The 21,715-nt window shown below is 33.7% G+C and overlaps 1 protein-coding gene across 1 annotated transcript; it reads right to left on the reverse strand.

The window, feature by feature from the left end:
* Positions 1 to 3,418: 3,418 nt before the first annotated feature.
* On the reverse strand, positions 3,419 to 20,823 carry m-cup (ankyrin repeat protein mann-cup). The gene is made up of 13 exons (XM_088258706.1): positions 20,554 to 20,823; positions 16,715 to 16,879; positions 13,377 to 13,534; positions 11,513 to 11,693; positions 10,809 to 10,984; positions 9,870 to 9,965; positions 9,065 to 9,242; positions 8,852 to 8,952; positions 7,954 to 8,109; positions 7,453 to 7,586; positions 6,839 to 6,973; positions 6,020 to 6,145; positions 3,419 to 5,064 (listed from the first exon to the last, which is right to left on the reverse strand). Exons 1-13 carry the CDS (start codon positions 20,712 to 20,714, stop codon positions 4,837 to 4,839), a joined length of 1,995 nt encoding a protein of 664 aa, XP_088114832.1. The 5' UTR covers positions 20,715 to 20,823; the 3' UTR covers positions 3,419 to 4,836.
* Positions 20,824 to 21,715: the final 892 nt, after the last annotated feature.

Genomic DNA, 21,715 nt, shown 5'->3' on the forward strand with positions numbered 1-21,715 from the left:
TTATTATATTTCTCATTCATTTATATACTATAATATGTGCAAATTAAATCTATGTTCTTAATGTACATATTATTTACAAAATAATTAATTCATTTGAAAATTATATAACCATATATTTATTTTTTTAGACACATCTTTTCCCATCATATAAGTACTCCAATTTTGCATCAGTTATAACAATATTTTCATTTTATTTTTTGATATCTCATCAAAGATGAAGAAGAATATGGAAGTCTGGGCATTTACGGGGCTTACGACCGTCATAGGCTGGTTTGAGTGATCACTTTACACACGTGTAACATTCACCAATTCTACCCATTATGGACAACCACAGTACTCAAATTCTTGGAAGTTCTATATATATGAACCAATTTGGTTGAACGAATTTGAACGAATTGGTTCATATATATAGAACTTCCAAGAATTTGAGTAGTGTGGTTGTCCATAATGGGTAGAATTGGTGAATGTTACACGTGTGTAAAGTGATCACTCAAACCAGCCTATGACGGTCGTAAGCCCCGTAAATGCCCAGACTTCCATATTCTTCTTCATCTTTGATGAGATATCAAAAAATAAAATGAAAATAACTCCTGTAATTGGAGATAATCCAGATTTTGTGAACAAGTATTTGGACACACTCAAAATGTTGTAAATAACAATATTTTCCAAGCAGATTGTTTGACTGAGAGCTACAGCCGCCATTTCCTAAATAAGGCATAAATGTGACTGCTAAAGTAGTCAAATATTGGCACATTTTGTGCGGGAAGGGTATTTGTACCTGCGAGCCCGACTGCTGCTTATCTGCGGGATGGGTAGTTTGACTTTTTACACTGGCAGCACTTAAAAGGAGGGTAAGGTATTTTTACTTGATACTCATAGAGTATTTTATATCAAGGCTAAGTAAGATCAACAAAAAGATAAGATAGGCCATCATGTATTTTACATACACACATATTCTTGAGCAGCTCTCCGAATAAGGTGATTAGCAATTAGAGTCAATGAGAGAATGAACAAAAAGCCTTCTTAGGGCATCAGAAATGAAGACTCTACGACCCATTGCAGGCCTAACACTTTGCGACAGAGTTAGAAACTCTGAAATAAGAAAAATCTGCGATGTTGAAGATGTTGTGCGTTGGGGAAGAGAAAGAAGACGTTTCTGGAGAAATCATGTGGGAAGAGCGAGTACGGATCGAGTGGTGAGGATAGCAGCGGACACCAGCATAAGCGAATCAGACCCCCAGGAAGACCACCTAAACGATGGAGGGATAGCTGGTCTTCCACCTCCCAGGAGCGGACTGGAGAATGACAGGACTTAGTCCTAAAAGAAGAAAAAGAAGAAGAATGTCTTCTTTTCACACGTAATTATACTTTGATGGGCGAGCAGAAAGGCAACTTTTTCAGAATGAATATTTTACTTACAGTTTGTTTGTTATACTGCTAATGCGGTATGGGCAAGTATTTATTTGTATAATGTGTTCTTCAGTTCTTTGGACACAATGTGTGCCAATGAGGATAGCCTGGAACGACTGGTTCTGAATGGTAGCCTGGAGGGGAAGAGAGGGAAAGGAAGCGGTCTATCGCTCTCACGATGGACCAATCGAGTTAAGACAGCAGCAGGCACCTCGGTGGTTGGAGCGCTACGTGCAGCGCAGTCAAGGGATAACTGGAGAAGAGTCATTGCTTCGACAAGGGACACAAGCCTCAGTAATAAGGAGTAAGACGGAGAAGAAGAATAAACATAATATCTGCCTTTTTCTCGCTCTCTATTATTCTTAAGGTGGAGACTGACCAGAGCATTTCGTCGTAACATAACGTCGTAACATCGCTCGCGGCGAGCATCAGCGAGCATTCGAAACTACGGATGGAGCGCTCGGTTCGCTGTACTGACTGCCTGAATGCTCGCATCGTAACATGTTACGTTACGACGAAATGCTCCGGTCAGTCTTCGCCATGAAAGAATGAGAAGATAAAAGTTCGTTAGGGATTGGATAGATAATATTTAACGATCTGTGTCAAAGATTGGTATTAAAGAAATCAGATATAGCGACTTTTATAAAATTTGATTATGGTTTACTTTTTGCTGGTTTTCGCTGCTTGCACCAGTCAGTGTGCCATGAAGCCCGCACAAAATGTATTAGCATACATCAATGACTTGAAAATTAAACCCTGGACCCCAAACGCAATAGGCAACTGCACTTCAGTTATACTTTTTTCGCATATCAGAATCAACACAGTGATTTATCAAGTCTCTTCCCGCTATATTTTTTTATAGGCAAAAGAAACAAATCTACAAAATTACTACCAACTGTGCACTGATTGTAAATACTAGAAAAAACTTTTAAAACATCATAAGTCTAGTTTTACGATTGAGCAAATAGATATTTTTAATGAATGTGATGATTTGAGACAACCTACATTTGATTAAATTAAACACAATACATTTGTATTTAAATTATTTTTAGTGTTCACATTGAGGGAGTGCAGGGCTACCAAAAATTTCATTAAAAAAATATTTTTAATCTTCTTTAAAATGTCTGAAAAAATCATTAAACACGTAAAAATAGTTATATGTGATGTAATATCATCTTTAATTTGACAAATTTCATATTAGTTTGAGTAGTGTGTCTCATGTGATGTTTTAACTTCTTTTACTTTTAAAAATCAAAATGGCATTATAAAAACAACTCTCTTGTTGTTTTTTTTAATATTACAGTCCATTTAAAATTAATAATAAAACAATAAATTTCCTTATTTAATAGGTTTTTTTTATAATTTAAAAAAATTGCACAAAATCAGATCTGAAGGTGATGTATAATACAGAATTGTATTATATTGACGTAAATAACTAAATACTTTTATATAATTTGTTATATTTAAAAATAAAAATAAAATAATATATTTTTTTATTTCGTGTTCATACTGTGAAAAGTAACCACACCACATCAGTCCATGTAATTTTGACATTGGTTCATAAAGATAGTTAAAAACACCATTGTGTGAATTAATTTTTCTGTAAAAATATTCTAGTTTATGGTCAATTTTTGGAGTATGCTCATCCAAAAATATATTTTTTACAATTGTTTTATGACGCTTTCAAGCAAAGTGATATTTTAACACCTTATCTTGATTAAAAATGGTTTGTTTTTGAAGTGATAGAAGATATTTGCTGACAATAATTCAGCAAGTAAAAACTCTATACAGAGTTACATCAACAAAAAAATTACATTTGACCAATTTTTGACCCATAAGGATGTGCAAATTCTACAATTCATTGCATTAAAACAGTACTCTAAAATTTGCTACATGTAGTTGCTTCTTTAATTTTTATGGACAAAATTAAAATATTACCCAATAATAAGATCACTTATGGGCAATGTTGGCCGTAAGCAACATGAAGAAGAAAAAAAACATAAATCGATTTTTTTTAAGTTTATTGTGTTGCGTCGTTTAGATGGCATTTTAGCCCAGATAATTGATGCTTAAATGTGCTCTGAAACATTGGTAAATATGGTCATAATAACCCAAAAAACGTCATCATATCAGCGTTTAAACAGCCAATGATAAAATTTGTATTTATGAATAAACCAAATAGAGGGTAAGCTTATCAAAATCACCTAAGATCACAATTTAAATATGCATATATGTTTGTTCTGTTTCTATTATGCAACAAATAAAGAATTGTTTGACGCAGAACAAGAAAAAACTGCTTTCTCCTATTCATCTGCAGACGTGGCTGTTTTCAATATGGAATAATATATTAATTGATTCGGCAGTCACATTGTGGTAAAATCTATCCATTTTTAATTTAAGTTTTACATACTTGGTAAATAACACTACATGTTTCTTAAAATCTATTGTGACACGTGTTTCAATGCATTCCGCATCATTTTGGTGTTTGAAAATGATGTGAAATGCATCGAAATATGTCTACAATGGATTTTAAGAAATACAGTGGAACCTCTCATTACGAGCATAATTCGTTCCAGAATCTTACTCGTTAAGTGAACATTTTTTTGTTTTGACTGGAGCGGAAGCCCCGGCTTACAAGTGAATGTCGTGAAAAAGGGGCTTGCCCTTTCTGCAACTTATTCAGTTTTTTTTTTCGTTATACGAATTTATGAGAGATTCCATTGTAGTGGTATTTACCAAGTAAAACTTAAATTAAAAATTAAATAATACACAGTCGAACTTGGTTATTACGAGCACGGTTATAGCGAGATCTCGGATATAACGAGGAAACATTTGTTGAAATTTTGGTTTCTGGTTTTCTCCATACATTTATTCACGGTTATAAGGAGCAACTTCTAGGCTATTGCGAGCAAAAAGAGATCGCCTTTTTTTAAAAGTTGTAAATATTTTAATACATTTTCGACGCAATGAAATCCAACCGGGCAATTAGACCGTTGCCGCCGGGATTGGATTACGTTTATGACTCTAAGTACTAAATTGGTGTTGTCACCGACAATAAAAAAAAAAATGTTTCACGCATATGGGTTTAAACTGCATGTTGAAATCTTTGTCGTGTCCGTAAGGACCTACTTTATTATAATAAATAACTTATTTCATAGATTTTGTGTTATGTGACCATTCCAGTTAACATACTTCATGTGATAGGTATGTTTTAAAAAAAATACCTACTCACGGATATAACGAGCAAATTCAGTCGGTACCTTCATCATCGTTATAACCGAGTTCGACTGTACTTTTTTTTTCAAAATTTTAACTGATTAATTTTATTTTAACATTACCATCAACCTTGAGACTCTACGGACAGAATATATTGTATTCTATTGTAATAATTTAATGGATATGTTTGCGAACAAACGGACAGACAGATCACGGCTCGTGGAACTTGACATAGCCCACAAGCGTTTTGGGAATCTGGCCTTCGTCGTACGGGATGTTGTTGGCGACGATCACGTTGGCCGCCAAACACTTGAGCGACACGTGTTTCAACAGGTGGACATCGTTCAGCGGGCTAGTGGAGATAAGGTAGGCGGGGGAATCACCAAATTTGTTGGGCTGGTCGACGTGGGCTCCGTATTCGAGGAGAAGGTGAATAAGCTGGGAAAAAAAAACAAAAATTTGTGAACAAGTATTTAGACACAAATTTTTGTAGCTAGTAACAAATTTTTAGTTGCTAATAATAAAATTTGGAAAAAATGTTGCTAATAAATTAACTGGTAAAATTATAAGCTAAAATAAAATAGGCAATGATGTTTAGGAATGTGTAGAAGAATATTGTCCGCCTCCATAGTGTAATGGTCAGCATGCTCGGCTACCGTTCTGGAGGTCCCGGGTTCGATTCCCAGGGGATTCTAATATTTATTCAATATTACCCTGGACTGGCACCTGAAGAGGAGGGCTGATCGCCTTTCCTTCATGTATTTACTATCAAGATAATACTGGGTTTAAACTATGCAGTGCCCTATGCACCATTGGGGTGCGGATAAGGGTTTGAAGAAGAAAAGGAATATAATCCAGGATTCGGACCTCACATACAAATGAAAGAGTCTGCTTAATTAAAGCAACACCTTAACGCAGGGCTCTTTTCAAACATTGTTGTTTTTATTTTATTTTATTTTTTATTTAAATCTAAAATGTCCCTCAATATCATAACATTAAAAGAATATTTCAACAGATATCCAAAGTATTTTTTTTTCTGAGATATATCTGGGTAAAGAAAACATGGGAAAAAGATTGTTTAGTAATTACTATCAAATGTCAAATTACAGTGGAACCTCTCATAATGAGCATAATTCATTTCAGAATCTTATTCGTTAAGCAAAACATTTTTCGTTTTGGCTGGCACGGAAGTCCCGGCTACCAAGTGAATGTCTTGAAAAGGGGACTTGCCCTTCTCTATAACTCGTTATGCAAAATGTCGCTCATTAAGGCAGCAACTTTTTCACTTTTTTTTTGCACGTTATGTGAATTACTCGTTATGAGAGGTTCCACTGTATTGATAGGTCAGTGAAACAATGTTTAACCAAAGGGTGAATAATAATTGTTTACAAACCTTTGTTGAGAAATTATAGGGAATAGCCGCAACGTGCAACGGAGTAGATTTAGATTCATTTTTGGCGTTTACATTAGATCCGCAATCTAACAACAGTTTCACTACTTCGTAATCCGGAAAGATGGGCTGTAAAACAAATGTATAATTAATAACTCAACACATTGCACGCATGTCTGTGATTCCTCTAACCTCCGTTTGATTTTTAGTTTAACCGCCCCTATCTCGGGTTATTTTCCTAGAAACAGGCAAAAAGTAATCACCCTTTTTTCTCCAGAATTACGAAAACAATATTTGTTGCTTTCATACCTGACAAAATTTTGCCGTAATAGGTGTATTTAGAAAGGAGAAAGATTGACGCTTTTGAAATGTGGTGTCGGAGGCGCATACTCCGAATTTCCGAGTCCATTCGTCAGGGACTACACTTGGATGGCTTGATTCTGGCCAATGTCTGTACATGACAAATTCTTCAGTTCTTTGGACACGTTGCGCTTGGCAATGAGGCCTGGAACGACTGGTTGTGATCGGTAGCCCGGAGGGGAAGAGAGTGAGAGGAAGATCCCCACACAATGGACCGATGGAGATAGGTCAGCAGCAGGCACCTCGGTGGTTGGAGCGCTACGTGCAGCGCAGTCAAGGGATAACTGGAGAAGAGTCATTGCTTCGGCAAGGGTCATAACCCTCATTTATGAGGAATAAGACATGATATACTCAAGACGAACAAAATAATACTGATGTCCACTACAGTCCATACACATAGAGCTACCTTGCGAGATATTTTGGTTACATTGTATTATCAAATCAATATTTTATTTATCTTACCCGAACGTCCATATCCTCTGCGAAATACGTGCTTTTTATGACATTCAGTCGTGACACAGAGAGATGCAGTAACGTATCCCCGGTATACGCACTTCGAACATTCATTTTCACTAAATTAGTCACCAAATCTCGGGTCTGAAAACAGAATAAGTATGATAAAATATCAATTATTCCTCTTTTGTGGCCTTTATCTGTATCTAATAACATAGGACACTGGATCTAATTGATGCAGTGTTAATAATCTCTTTATTGCACTTCAGAAAAGTATCCAGGGTGATATTACATAAATATTAGAATGAAAAAATAATTTAATGCAAGCAGGGGCGTGCATTCCATATAGGCAGAAAAGCAGTGCCTATTCTAACTTACCCGCGTGACAAAAAAAAAATGCAACCAGTACCTACCCTACCTCACTAAGTAGTACCTAGCTTACCTTACTACCTACCTCTACTGCCTGCCCTAATTAATTATCTGTGCACGCCACTGGTCGCAAGATATTCTTTAAATTTAGGAAGGCACCCCTCCTTTACCCTAATTTCTTCTCTATCCTAATCTCCCGTCACAAAATGAAACACTTATTAAAATCTCTGACTGTAAAGTATACTATAGATTACCTGTTCCTTTTGTTCGGGAGTTTCAGATGTAGTTATGAGTAGGTATATAAGGTGGGTGATACATTTTAGGGTTCTATCAAACATCTCGGATTGCTTCTTATAAAAAGGCCGCACGTCCAGAATAGCGCGAGTTTCTGAAATCAAATATATATGTATCAACACATTGTTTGCGGGAAACGCTTAAAAGGGTCTTACATACTGTTGATAGAGAGAGAAAGACGCTTATAAGTATTATATTTGCTTATTTTTGGTACAGCGCGAGATGCCAAAAAAACACTGTACAGATCGGAGTTGGGTTTGCGGTTACTATACGTGATTAGTATATGACCCTTATTTATATATGTATGTACTAATTATTGTCGGGGTAGATGAAAAAACCACCTGCCATTGTGTAAATGTTACAATAAATATGGACAAAGTGGACCAAAACTTCCGATTCTGACTCTCGTAAGTAGTCCAAGAAAAGTAGTCCACATTTTAAAGTAAAGGAATGAATCATACCTTTGATATTTTCTGTCAGCATAGTGAATGTGAAGACAACATCAAAATATCTGGGGAGATTTCTTGTATTCAGGAAGTCATCGGCCGAGACGTCTAATCTTCCCACTTTTAAATCTATCATTATCTTCACAATAGCCTGGGCGGAATAACAGGTGTCTACAAACGAATTCAAACAAAACATGCCAAATTATTAAAGTAACAAAAAAATAGCTAGAAAACATAATTGCAAATGTTTCATTTGAATTTTACATTCATAACCAAAATTTCAGACTATGGTCTTAGCCGTAATCCTCAACCAAAAGACCTGGGGTGGATAATTATTTGTCTGCTAGAACAAACTACAACATGGAAAGAGATAGATGCCTATCAGGTACTTCAGGTATAAAAAAGATAGCGCAATGATTAGTATGTCGTATACCTGAAAATAAAATCTAGTGCGAAAAAAAATGCTTCATTACAATAACTGGATAGCAAAATTAAGCAGAAGATAGTATTTTTTGTAAGTTTTTCATCAGAAGTATATTATTACTAAAAAAATGCAATTGTTATCACCTATAAATACACCATTTATAGTAAAATAACTAATATAATGTACGAAACACTGAACCTATATATAATACTAAACTTACTCACTCTTTAGACCATATAATGGTAATTTTAATTGGGAATACTTTAATATACTAACTTAATTAAATACATATCTAAATATTATTTAATCTAAGAATGGCTATTTATTAAACTTATATACTAAATAATATAATGTTAAATTTAATTTATGAGTGGGAATTTCTAGAGAATTTCTATCTTTTGTGTGAATGTACACAGCAAGAAAAAAATTATAAATGGACTACTTTGGAACCATAGACTTGTAAAATTACAGTACTTAAATTAAACTTACCAGTGTAAAGAATGGAATCTCTCTGTATTCTGATTTGAAGCGCCCACATCCAGAGATCAATACATCTTTGGTACCTTAGTGCATCAGCGTACGACGCTCCTCTGAAAATAACAACAAATAATTCAATATAGCAAATCCCTCGGTATTTACTAAATGCTGAGAATGCCGCAAATAAAAAGAGGATACTGATTAACTATATGTGTGTGGCCTTACCTATACATTAATCTGAATACTGTGTCTTTGTGTGCAATGCCTAATACTCTCTCACAAATAAGCAAGGACTGTATCCTCATTGCGTCGATATCTGTGGAAATGTGGTCGAGTTCATTTTCTGTTGTGAATTCTACGGCATGGCGATACGCAGCCCTCGGGAACATCTCCGGTCGTTTTGCTGAAGAAAAGAAATTAAAATGATGCTTATGAATTATTAGAAGTAATAAAAACATCACATACTACTATGTACAATACTTTTATTCACATGTAAAGACTTAAGGTGTTTGTATGTTGTGGCATTTAAAAATCTTGAATTTTATGAACTAAAAGAAATACACTAAAAGAATACTAATTCCAAATTCAGGTATTCCATTCTAGACTAATCAAATTTCACGATCACCAAAAAATTACTTTTCCGCGGCAATTTATAACGGATGCGAAATAGGATGGGCATTTTTTCTGTCAAAATGAAATAATGACAGCAACTCTAGAAATTTCAGGTGGTATTTCTAGAGATATCATATAGGTATATTTACGCATAAAAAATAACTCATGTGATAACATAATTTTAAATGCAAAATACCTGATAAGTCAATTGAATTTTAAAACATCAATAGTAAAATTTAAACACAAAAATAAGTTTGCGAAAATCAATGCGAGGACAAGCGATGATTACAATCCCTTAGCTGCAATTAAAGTGTCCATATATGCATAATTATGTCCCCTGAGTTTTGAATTAACGGACTTTTAGTGTATTTTTTTGACACAAAACATAAACTTATATATTTTTTTAAATGTTACCAACCTATGTAACGTTCCCCGTGATGGCGTATTCTATTGGCTATTCTCCAGTGGGACATGGCAAACATCATGTCGTTAAAGTCATCCAAGAGTGTGGAACCTACAAGAATAAAAAATTATTTAGATCAAGGTAAAAATTTAATAAAAATGATTCACATTTCCTCTAGAGAATTGGATTTGCAGCCATTAGGCAGGCACGATTAGCGAGGTGTGAGCCATCACTCGGAAAAAAACCGCATGAACACTGAAGGTAATGTATGTACAGCATTACAATTTCCAGAATACCATTTTAACACATTGTTGTTGGGACACATATAAAAACATTTTTTCTAAATTGTGCGTAGTAAGTATATGCCTCTGTCTGCCTCCGTAGTGTAATGGTCAGCACGCTCGGCTACCGTTCTGGAGGTCCCGGGTTCGATTCCCAAGGGGGGTAAAATAAATATAAGTGATTTTTTCAGTCATATTTATTTAATATTACCCTGGACTGGTACCTGAAGCGGAGGGCTGATCACCTTTCCTTCATGTGTAAATAATCAAGATAACACTGCGTTTATATGACGTAGTGCCCTATGCACCATTGGGGTGCGGATAAGGGTTTTATATATATATTTAAGTATAAATACATTTATTTTTCTATGGGTTTAAATGTAGGCGTAAAATACCACATCACAACTAATGATTCAAGTGAAAACTTCCAATGGAAACACTCATACAATGCAATGGCATGTACTACACATGTACTGGGTCACGAGATTGATGAATGTATCTAGGAGTTCCAAAAATTGTAGTAGTGTGATTGTTAATCATGGGTAGAATTGGTGAATGTTACATGTGTGTAAAGTGATCACTTGACCAGCCTATGACATGTCGTATGCCCTGTTAATGCCTTGACTTTCATATTCTTCTTCATGTATATTAATATGTCATATAACGTATTTACCGATAAGTTCGTGTGCATCGGCTAATCTCTCGTCGCTGTATCTAATTCGCTGACAGAGCAGTGTGAAGATCTGGGAGGCTCCTTTAAGACACGCCGTTTGTAAAGCATCGTCCCCGGACCGTGACAACGCAAACGGATCGGCCCCGTAATCCAACAGCAGCTTTGTGGTTTCAACTCTGCGGAAAGAAAAATATAATGAGAAAATATTGACGCCTAACTTGTGCAATGAAGAAATGAATTAGTATATTCTGCCGTCATCCATTCAAAATCATTAATTTTTCCTCCCACAGGATCCATGTTCTTAAAAATGTAGCAAACTTAAACTTTCAGATGGCGATTCTTCAGAAAATTCATAGAGAATTTATTACAGTACTTAAGTATTGTTTATGCTCAACTCACTAAAAATTAGTCTATGGTATTGCATATTCAATAATCTATGGTGCTGTCAAAATGTTGAGAATTCTCTTATACAGAATGTTATTATGCTAATTATTATCCTGAAAATAGTATGTTTATCGATTTATTACTTATTTATTGCAAGAAACTTGCCAAGAGAAAACTTTTCGGTATCTTAAATCCGGTATAGCAAGAGTCAGATATGCATCGATTTTGATTGCACTGTCATGCCCGCCAAATTGCAGTCCTGTAGTTCAAGTTGTATAATGATTTTTCAGTATAAATAATGTGTTAAATAGATTTTTTACCTGTGTTCCTGAATAGCATAGTGTAGCGCTGTTTTATTCTGCATGTCCGTAGCGTTGACATGGGCCCCGCTTTCCAGCAAGAATGTGCACAGTTTAGCGGATTGCACAGAATTAATAAGGCAAGTCCCTCCATTGTAATTAGCTTTACGAATATCGGCTCCACTTTCAACCAGAAATTTAACTGAAATCAATGAAATACGTCACATATTATCTTTATTTTTCTCCTGACCTTTGTGCGTACTCTGTTGGGTAAGTAAGTAAGATGTTGTTCTCGGTCCAGACAGACTGAGTTACACATGACATTGGTCTTTTTGGCATTCACTCTTAGGCCTAACCGAGCAAAGTTTATTTGGAGGGAGTCAGTTATTTCTTGCAGTGCTCGGATCAATGTTTCTATTAGATATTTATTGGTTCATTTAATTAGTAGAACTCCATTTTAATTTATGTATCAATTTTTAATCAAACACAGATTTTTTGAGTCTACTAAATTTTTCTACGAATTTGTTCAATAATGCCCTAACAAGGCGAAACAATTGTCATAATATAATTTTTTTTTTGCATTTTTGTTAATAAAATACAACTTAGTAGACTCAAAAAATCTGTGTTTGATTTCAAATTAATACATAAAAATAAAAATAAAAGTTTCTATTAGAACTGCATTGTCCGCATATTCTAAATCGCATAGTTTCAGAATAGAACTCACTGCGATTCCTCGATCCGGTGGGATTGACATTCACAGGATGAAGTTCAACATGATGATGAAGAGAAACGGGGCTAGTACACAGCCTTGCTTCACCCCAGTAGAGACCTCAAAAGGATCACTACACATATTATCTATTCTTATGCAGCATTTGCTGTTAAATTCAATTGGTCTGATACAATAATTTTGAATAATCAACATGTCATTCCACAAATTTAACCTTCCCCTCCCGGTGATATGTATTTACTACAACTCGACTTTTAAAATGGGCTCATAATTGCTGTATTCCTCCGTAATATAATAATGTATTGAATAAAATTATTATAATATAAAGTTATTCATTTACAGCTACGGAATGAAATAATTTTTGAAAAAATCGGCGATAAAATCACCAATACACAAACGTTTTTGAATAAGTGCGTGCGTGGACGTTCTTCGCGTATACTCATGTCGTAGCGTGTTTATGGTAGTGCATGTAGTGCGTAGATCATATTACGCGGCTGTTGTGTTGCTACGCTAGCTATTTCGGCTACTTGCGATGTATTTTTTTTCTCGTTTTCAGATACTTACCAGAGCTAACATAGCAAAATTGTTACATTTTAACTTCAACTACGGTCAATAAAAGCAACATTGAGGGATTTTCACTTTTGTCCCGTTTTTAAACCACATTTTCATATGGTGTACAAAATACATATTGCTCACTCCTTTCAAGAACGTCATAAATCAAAAAACTTGATTTTTCAGGAGAACGTTTTTAAAGTTTAAAAATATAATACAATGTATTAAAAATTAATATCAAGCCACTTATTGAACTTTTTACTGCGCAACAGATCTTTTTAGGTAAAACCTGAAGGTTTTTTCTCCATTTGAAAAATATTTAGGATATTTTAAAAAATAATTAAACAATACATTTTTTTCAAAATGTAAAAACAACACTTTCTGCCCTGTAGCAGGTAAATATTAAGTTAAAAATATGCCTTTTTTGCTGGGATATAGTACATTTTGTGGGCGTTCCGAAAACATGCACAACAGAAAATTTAAGGTTTTTTATTTATGCGTTCTTGAAAGGAGCGAGCGATATCACCGGTGCACACGGAAGTTTTTAGCACCGTAAGGGAAAGGTTAATGCCAAACCAATAAATAATATTATAATCATGTTTTTACCAATATCTAAGTGTGTCATGAAGCAGGCACTTCTAACGGGAGTAGAACCACTGTCCGATCCAGCGTTGATATCGGCACCGTTCCTTATGAGACACCTTATCACTTCTAGTTTCCCGGACACTGCAGCGCACCACAGCGGAGTAACGTAATGCACTGACCTGCACGTATTAAAAAAAATACACATTATTTTCCTTCTTTCAACCTTTATCTGCACTCAAAGGTGCATAGGGCACTGCATCGTATCAATGCAGTGCTATCTTGATTAACAATTACGCAAAGACAAGGTGACCAGTTCTGTGCTTAAGGTACCAGTCCAGGGTGATATTACAAAATATATAAAAGTTCATATATACATTTGGTAAAATAAAATTATGTACTTGAAAAAGGAGTAGACAAAAACAAAGAAAAACTTGGCACGATCAGGTATGTCAAATACTTGAAAGCGGATAGGTCAGGAGTCGAAATAATCGGCGGGTATGTATGAGGAGATGCATGAATTTGGAAAAGGCAAAGAATGTTTGCAAAGACAGAGTGGTGTGGCGTTCTATTCTCTCTACTGTTAGTTAGTTTTTTATATAAAAGTCAAATTTGACCCACTTTGATGTCGAATTTAGGACCTACAGTAAGGTAGTCAAGAGTGTCTATGGAGTCACATTATTAAAATTACTAAAGTAAATACTGAACGAGGAGACTATCCATGTCAACAATAGAATTTTTGTAATTGTGGTTTTCAGATAATGTTTATTTGGAGGATTTTAAGCTAATCATAGAATTTGACAAGTACTGTAAACTGGAATGTGGTATAAATGAAAAACATAAAAATAAGTCATTTAAATAAACCACAATCTAAATATCAAACCAAAATGTACACATCATGTAGAAAAATGAATGTATGCAAGTGAATTATTAATTCATAGAAAGTCACACGAATTACGCTGTCTGTAGTTGATTTTAAAAAAAAAAAAAATTTTGACTAGCTAGACATTGCTGCAGTGCAGTCTGGTCAAATGGAAAAGAAAAAAAGAGAAAGCACTCATTTCCATATTCCTATTACAATTATTATTCATATTACACAATTCCTGAGGTTAAACAATGTTTTAGTCAAGAAACATTCTATCTGCCACGAGCAATGTTTATTATTGCGTGTGTTCAACAAATGGCGCTACAATTGCGGCCAAAAATGCATGTTTTTTAAATGTAACAGGTAAAAATACCTGCCATAAGTATGTTAAAACATGGGTACATTCAAATGAAACGCTGTGTCAAAATTTCAAAGCAATTGGTGAATAACTTTAGGGGATTTAAGATGATGAACAAATAAACAGTCACATTTTTACTACTGGTATATTAACACATTGTTATCGGGCTATTTTTTTTATCAACCCTAACCCTACTTAGTATACTAATTAGGGTCGTATACTAATCACAGGTAACTGAAAACTCAATTCCGATCCGTACAATATTTTTTTAACGTCTGCGTTCTACCAAAAGTAAGCAAATAGAATGTATAAGCGTCTCTCGCTCTCTACCAAGAGTGTGCAAAAGACGCTTTTAAGCGTATCATATAATTCCACAATTTTATAACTTTCGTAAACATATTTTAGATAATTTTTTGACATCTCATCAAAGATGAAGAAGAATATGGAAGTCTGGGCATTTACGGGGCTGACGACCGTCATAGGCTGGTTTAAGTGATCACTTTACACACGTGTAACATTCACCAATTCTACTCATTATTGACAACCACACTACTCAAATTCTTGGAAGTTCTATATATATGAACCAATTTAGAAACTTTGTTCTTGAATCACTAGAACTTCACTAGAGACATCTATTGGTGAGATGTAAAGAAGCTTTTTTATCAAGCAGAAACTCTTATATTAGTATGTGAGGTCCGAATCCTGGATTATATTCACACACATGAGAAACGCCAGAAAATACCATTTTCATTTTTATTATTAAGCTTATAATTTGACCAGATAGTTTATTTACAACATTTTGAATGTGTCCAAATACTTGTTCACAAAATCTGGATTATCTCCAATTACAGGAGTTATTTTCTTTTTTTTTTTTTTTTTCAAACTCAAAATTTTGTAAACATATTTTATGTTATATTCTTACCAAACATGGTGATGTTACAATATCCATTGCGAAACGGATATGAAGAACGATGTCAAGTGCGAGTTATTTGTGACTTGATATCAAATCAATTTATTTAAACAATATACAAAGGGCAATCGAATAATAAGTATGCCTTGTGTATTTCAATATTTATTGACTGTGGCAAGTTCATCAGATAGAGAAGAGCAAATAAAAATGTGCAGTACTCATTCCCAAACACATTGATAAGCTTTTAAATAATGGAAAATCACAATAAGTGCTTCAAATATTATTCAAATATTGTATTAGACTTGAAATATATATTAAATGAAATATATGAAAAAGAGTCAAACCAATCTGCATTACATTTTGACGACTTCATTAGTATTTTATACATAAACATAGAAAAGAGTGCGCAAATTTATAATCAAGAAAATTTGATAAAGAGATAATATGATTAACCATTTAAGTGCCAGGAGGTGTTAGTAAGGCTGTTACCGGTAGGCCGTAACATTTTGAGAAAAATAAACCCTAACAAAATTATGTTTTTTGTATATTTATTTAAAGGATTTTATGATAACTTACCAAATATGAAAACTGTGTAGTGTTAAATATGAACATTTGTGTTCCATATTTCAAATTGAAAAATTAGTGCTCGACATATTAACACATTGTATGCGGGAAACGCTTAAAAACGTCTTTTACATACTGTTGGTAGAGAGCAGGAGGTGCTTACAAGCGTTCTATTTGCTTAATTTTGGTAGAGTGCGAGAGACGCCAAAAAAAATTGTACAGATCAGAATTAGGATCATGGTTATTTGTGATAAGTGTACTGAGGGTCGGACGGCAGACTGTCTGAGTATAATTAGGGTTAGTAAATAAAAAACCGTCCGTAAACAATGTGTTAAGAAACAGTCAAAAGTATGAGCGCGATTGCGCGCATATTTATATGGCCAGCATGGTGAGCATAGAATTGGAGAGCGCATAAACGCGCTTTAGTCAGAGAACGGTTAATAATACCAATATTGTGGTGGTTAATAATACCAATATTGTGGTGTGTGTTTAATAATACCAATATTGTGTTGGTTAATAATTCCAATATTGTGTTGTGTGTTTAATAATACCAATAATGTCTTGGTTAATAATACCAATATTGTGGTGTGTGTTTAATAATACCAATATCGTGTTGGTTAATAATACCAATATTGTGGTGCGTGTTTTACAAAAATTGAACCAACCTATCATCTGGCACCTCATAAAGACCCCTTTGTTCGATGTCCACTCCGCAAACCCCAATGAGGTATTCAACTATCTCGAGATTGCCGCGCTTGCAAGCGATGAAGAGCGGTGCGCATCCATCCTTCACGCGGCAACACACTTCCTTTCTGACCGCCAACGGAAACCTGAAAAAGGGCATTGTTGCTATTAACACGTTGACTGCCAACTACGAGGTAACTCGTAGATTGCGTTCTTTGCTAGGATGCCGACTACAAGATATCGCTCACTCCTTTCAAGAACGTCATAAATAAAAAAAACTTGGTTTTTCAGGAGAACGTTTTTAAAGTTTAAAAATATAATACAATATATTGAAAATAAATATCAAGCCACTTATTGAACTTTTTACTGTGCAACAGATCTTTTAGGTAAAACCTGAATGTATTTTCTCCATTTGAAAAATATTTAGTATATTTAAAAAAATAATTAAACAATACCTTTTCTTCAAAATGCAAAAACAACACTTTCTGCCGTGTAGCGGGTAAATATGAAGTTAAAAATATGCCTGTTTTGCTGGGATATAGTACATTTTCTGGGTATTCCGAAAACATGTACTACTGAAAATTGACGATTTTTGATTTATGACGTTCTTGAAAAGAGTGAGCAATATGTTGTACTGTGTTTACTTGCCATATTCGGGCAGCTATGATAAAATTCCTAGTATATCAGTGGTAATATGGATAGATGGCTTCTGGGGAGAGAATAAAAAATCAATGCTTCTATCAACAGAAATTTTATTACTTAATGAACAGAAAATATAATTATTTACTATAATTAGAATAATTAAATGAAATTGGCTGTTTGGAATGGAATTCTGAAAATTTCCATGGCAGTCAACGTGTTAAAAGCAGGGTAAAGACCCAAAGAAAAGCAGGGCAGAGACCCTAGTCTTGGCACTACAATTTACACAAAATAAGAGAATTCAGTTAATAATTTAATCGGAAATGGCATTACTAAACAATCATTCTTTATATTTCTTTTTAGAACCCTTATCCATGCCCAAATGGTGCATCAGGCACTGTATCATACAAACGCTGTGTTATCTGGATCGTTAACACATGAAGGAAACGTGATCACCCCTCCGCTTCAGGTACCAGTCCAGGGTTATATTGAACAAGTATTTGAGTGAAAAAATCACTTGTATTGATTTATTTAACCTCCTCCTGGGAATCGAACCCGGGACCTCCAGAACGGTAGCCGAGCGTGCTGACAATAACAGAGGCGGATACTACTACTACTGACCCTTATTGATACCCAATGGTGCATAGGGCACTGCACCTAATTGATGCCATTTTAATTTATCGTAACCCAAAATACGAGAATTCAGTTAATATTTTAATCGAAAATGGCATTACTAAATAATCATACTTTATAAACTTCAATATTTATTTTATAATGAAACATATAACTAAATAAATAAATTAAACTACTTGATTTTGAATTAACAAAATATATTATTGGGATCACAGGTCAACAACGTACATTATTCACTTAGAAGTGCAGTAAAAATTTAACACAATGCATGTGTAAATAAATTATCCCTTTATTAATGCAGTAAAGTATATACAAGGTTAATTAATTTCATAATTTGAATACAATATGGAGTTAATGCAACTACAAAAATAAATCAAATTAATAATCAAACCAAGTTCATCAATAATGTACTAAATTTTTGGTAAATTGGATCATTTTTTTCGATATCTCAACATGGATGAAGAAGAATATGGAAGTCTGGGCATTTACAGAGTTTACGATCGTCTTCGGCTTGGTCAAGTGATTACTTTACACATCGCTCACTCCTTTCAAGAACGTCATAAATCAAAAAACTTGATTTTTCAGGAGAACGTTTTTTAAGTTTAACAATATAATACAATGTATTAAAAATAAATATCAAGCCACTTATTGAACTTTTTACTGTGCATCAGATCTGTTTAGGTAAAACCTGGAGGTTTTTTCTCCATTTGAAAAATATTAAGTATATTTAAAAAATAATTAAACAATACCTTTTCTTCAAAATGTAAAAACAACACTTTCTGCCCTGTAGCGGGTAAATATTAAGTTAAAAATATGCCGCTTTTGCTGGGATATAGTACATTTTCTGGGCATTCCGAAAACATGCACAACTGAAAATTGTCATTTTTTGATTTATGACGTTCTTGAAAGGAGTGAGCGACATGTGTAACATTCACCAATTCTACCCATGATTGACAACCACACTACTCAATTTTTCAAAACTTGTAGATATACTGATCAAACTCGTAACACAATATGCGCAAGTAAAAAATAGCTATCTATGGTGGGATGAGGAAAGCTTTTGTTTTGTTAAGATGTCAAAAAATAATGTAAAAAATAACTCCTAATTGGAGATAATACAGATTTGTGAAAAGTATTGGGACACACTGAAAATGTTGTAAATTAAATGGATAAAATCCAGATTTTCTCCTTCCGCATGATAAATGACTGTTGTACATCTTATTCCATTTAGGTAACATATTCCAAAATGCTGTGTATCAATTATTCAAAATCAATTATTTTTAATGTTATAGCGTGTAATGCGAGAACGCATCATTTAAATCATTATAAGCGCGTTATAAACGCCGGGTACACTCCGTATTCTCAAGTATTACTAACTAATCAACCATCATGCCACTTCCCCGCAGGGGTAGGCAGAGAGAATAGAATGCCACACCAATCTGTCTTTTCAATGAAAATTATTAAAGAAAACACTTGTTTTTTTATCACTTGAGTTAATATACGACAGCTAGTTTCGGAAGCTAAGCTTCCATCTTCAGATCAAAATGTAAACTAAAACATAATTAATAATAAATTGTTCTATAAATAAGGAGAGGGGTAAGTTAGGGAAACAATAAATAAAATAAAAAATGTCTTTTCAATTGGTTTTTTTTTTATTTCTCATGTATAATAGGATTTTTTCAGTAGTTTTCTTTTTTCTATTTTTTTATATCCGCAGAGAAGTTATTATAATGTATTTTTTTTTTGTTTGGAATTTTGCAGTGGCACATTTTGAAAAAATGGCATAAAACACTATTTTTAAGTTATCGATACCTAAAATGTTTAATGTTATTTACCAATATTATTTACTTACATTATTCGTTCTATTATTATTTACATTTTCTTAAACAAATGCCACCTATAATATTCCTATGTAATAACATATTACCAAATTTAAAAAGTAGAATAAATTACACACAAGGCAATTAGTTGGTGTTAGAAATTTGCAAATCAAATGTGTATTTCACTTTTACTGGGGAATGGACTCATTAATCACAACCATAACACCATTACTTCACATCTTTGACATTCATAACCATGATATGTGAAAGTTTACTATTTGATATGTATTTTCAAAATTATTCAGCTGATTAAAAACGACAACAAATAATATTAGAAAAATAACAAGTTCCATCGTAAAGACCGGGAAAATAGTAAAATACACATAAATGCCGTGATTTCTAGTATCACTACTAGTTTTACAAGTTTACTCAGGGAGAACATTTGGAAAGTTTTCTGGTTTGTTAAAAACACATTAAATATCGGATGAATAACAACATATTTGGAATACAAAATATACATACTACTTTTTTAATGTATTCGTTATAAGTTTCAAGGAGAAAATATCGCTTATAATTGTCTGTTAAATACGAAATAAGGTTTATTTACGTAATTTAAAATAGCCTTGAAGTACTCGGAAATGTCCATTTCTAATGGTCTAACGAAATGAAAACCGAATAAATCTTTGTAATTCAATCATTAATAATAATTAATACGACTAAATGCTTACCTCTCAAGAGATATCCTCAGTTTTGCACCAAGACGGGCCCCCGGAGCGCTATGTTTGCATTCGTGCAACAACTCGTAGAAAACTACATCTTTTAGCTTGCTGAAATCCGTTGGAACAGATTCTTTAACATTAACGTGAAACGTCCCATCAGAGGACCACATTTTAAAATATCACACCACTCACTCGACTAATTCCGTAATAAACAAATAAAATAATTTCGAGCTCCGTTTGACACTTCACTATCCATAAAATTGACCACAGACAGAAAACAAATGATCAGAAATATTAATCATAGACTACGGACTTTGTACATAGATCGTAAGCTACAATTCAAAGATTATCGAATAGTCTATTTTTGTCTCTCTCTGTGATGCATTGAAGAAGTAAATATAGAGCTTTTGGTACTCGTTACAGTTCTCTAAACTAAAGTTATTAATTACAGGTAGCACCTTAGTAGTACTGTAAGGCCTTAAGAGTTTCAGAGCCTTAATTTCACAAAAATATGTTAGATTGCGAGGTTTCATTATTTATACCTAATTTTCATAAACCCTTGTACTAAGCTTGCATTCGTTTTGTAAACAATAAAAACAAATAAATACGAAATCTTTTTTATAATAGTTTAGTTTATACAGAGGTACCATTTTAGTTAACTACTTCATGGGTGCTTTAATATTAACTATTTAAAAAAAACACTATTAAATTAAGGGGAAAAAAAATTACTAAAATTATTTTTCAATCTTTTCAGATTTTTTTTTCTCTAAAAATGATTTCTTTTTTCTAATTGTTAGTAGAAAAGCGTTCCATGCCATGGAGAAGAGGCAGCAAAGGCACGCTCGCTAATCGCCTCGTTTTTTTTTACATTAAAAAATATATATAAATTATCTTTTATAATATTATTTGTACCAAACCTAAACTACCTACCAAAAATATTTTAATTACATACTAAATAACATACATGAGCGAAGCAGCACTTATGATTTAAAACATAGCAGTGTTACTTTGACAATTTAGTAAGAGTACTGGTTTGCAATCTCGAATGCCTTTGACATTGCGCTCACTCCTTTCAAGAACGTCATAAATCAAAAATCGTCAATTTTTATTTGTGCATGTTTTGTACTATATCCCAGCAAAAGAGGCATATTTTTTATTTAATATTTACCCG

Source organism: Brachycentrus maculatus, unplaced genomic scaffold, assembly GCF_059751285.1.
Source record: "Brachycentrus maculatus isolate JH-2025_06_01 unplaced genomic scaffold, ASM5975128v1 h1tg000102l, whole genome shotgun sequence".
Taxonomy (NCBI): domain Eukaryota; kingdom Metazoa; phylum Arthropoda; class Insecta; order Trichoptera; family Brachycentridae; genus Brachycentrus; species Brachycentrus maculatus.

Bases quoted from the DNA above. Each gene is read 5' to 3' on its own strand.
- m-cup (XM_088258706.1), bottom strand. From the start codon at position 20,714: ATGTGGTCCTCTGATGGGACGTTTCACGTTAATGTTAAAGAATCTGTT. The intron at 8,953-9,064 runs GTAAGGCCACAC...TGTTATTTTCAG, and splicing joins GTATTCAGATTAATGTATAG to AGGAGCGTCGTACGCTGATG. The intron at 5,065-6,019 runs GTTTGTAAACAA...TTTTTTTCCCAG, and splicing joins CCTATAATTTCTCAACAAAG to CTTATTCACCTTCTCCTCGA.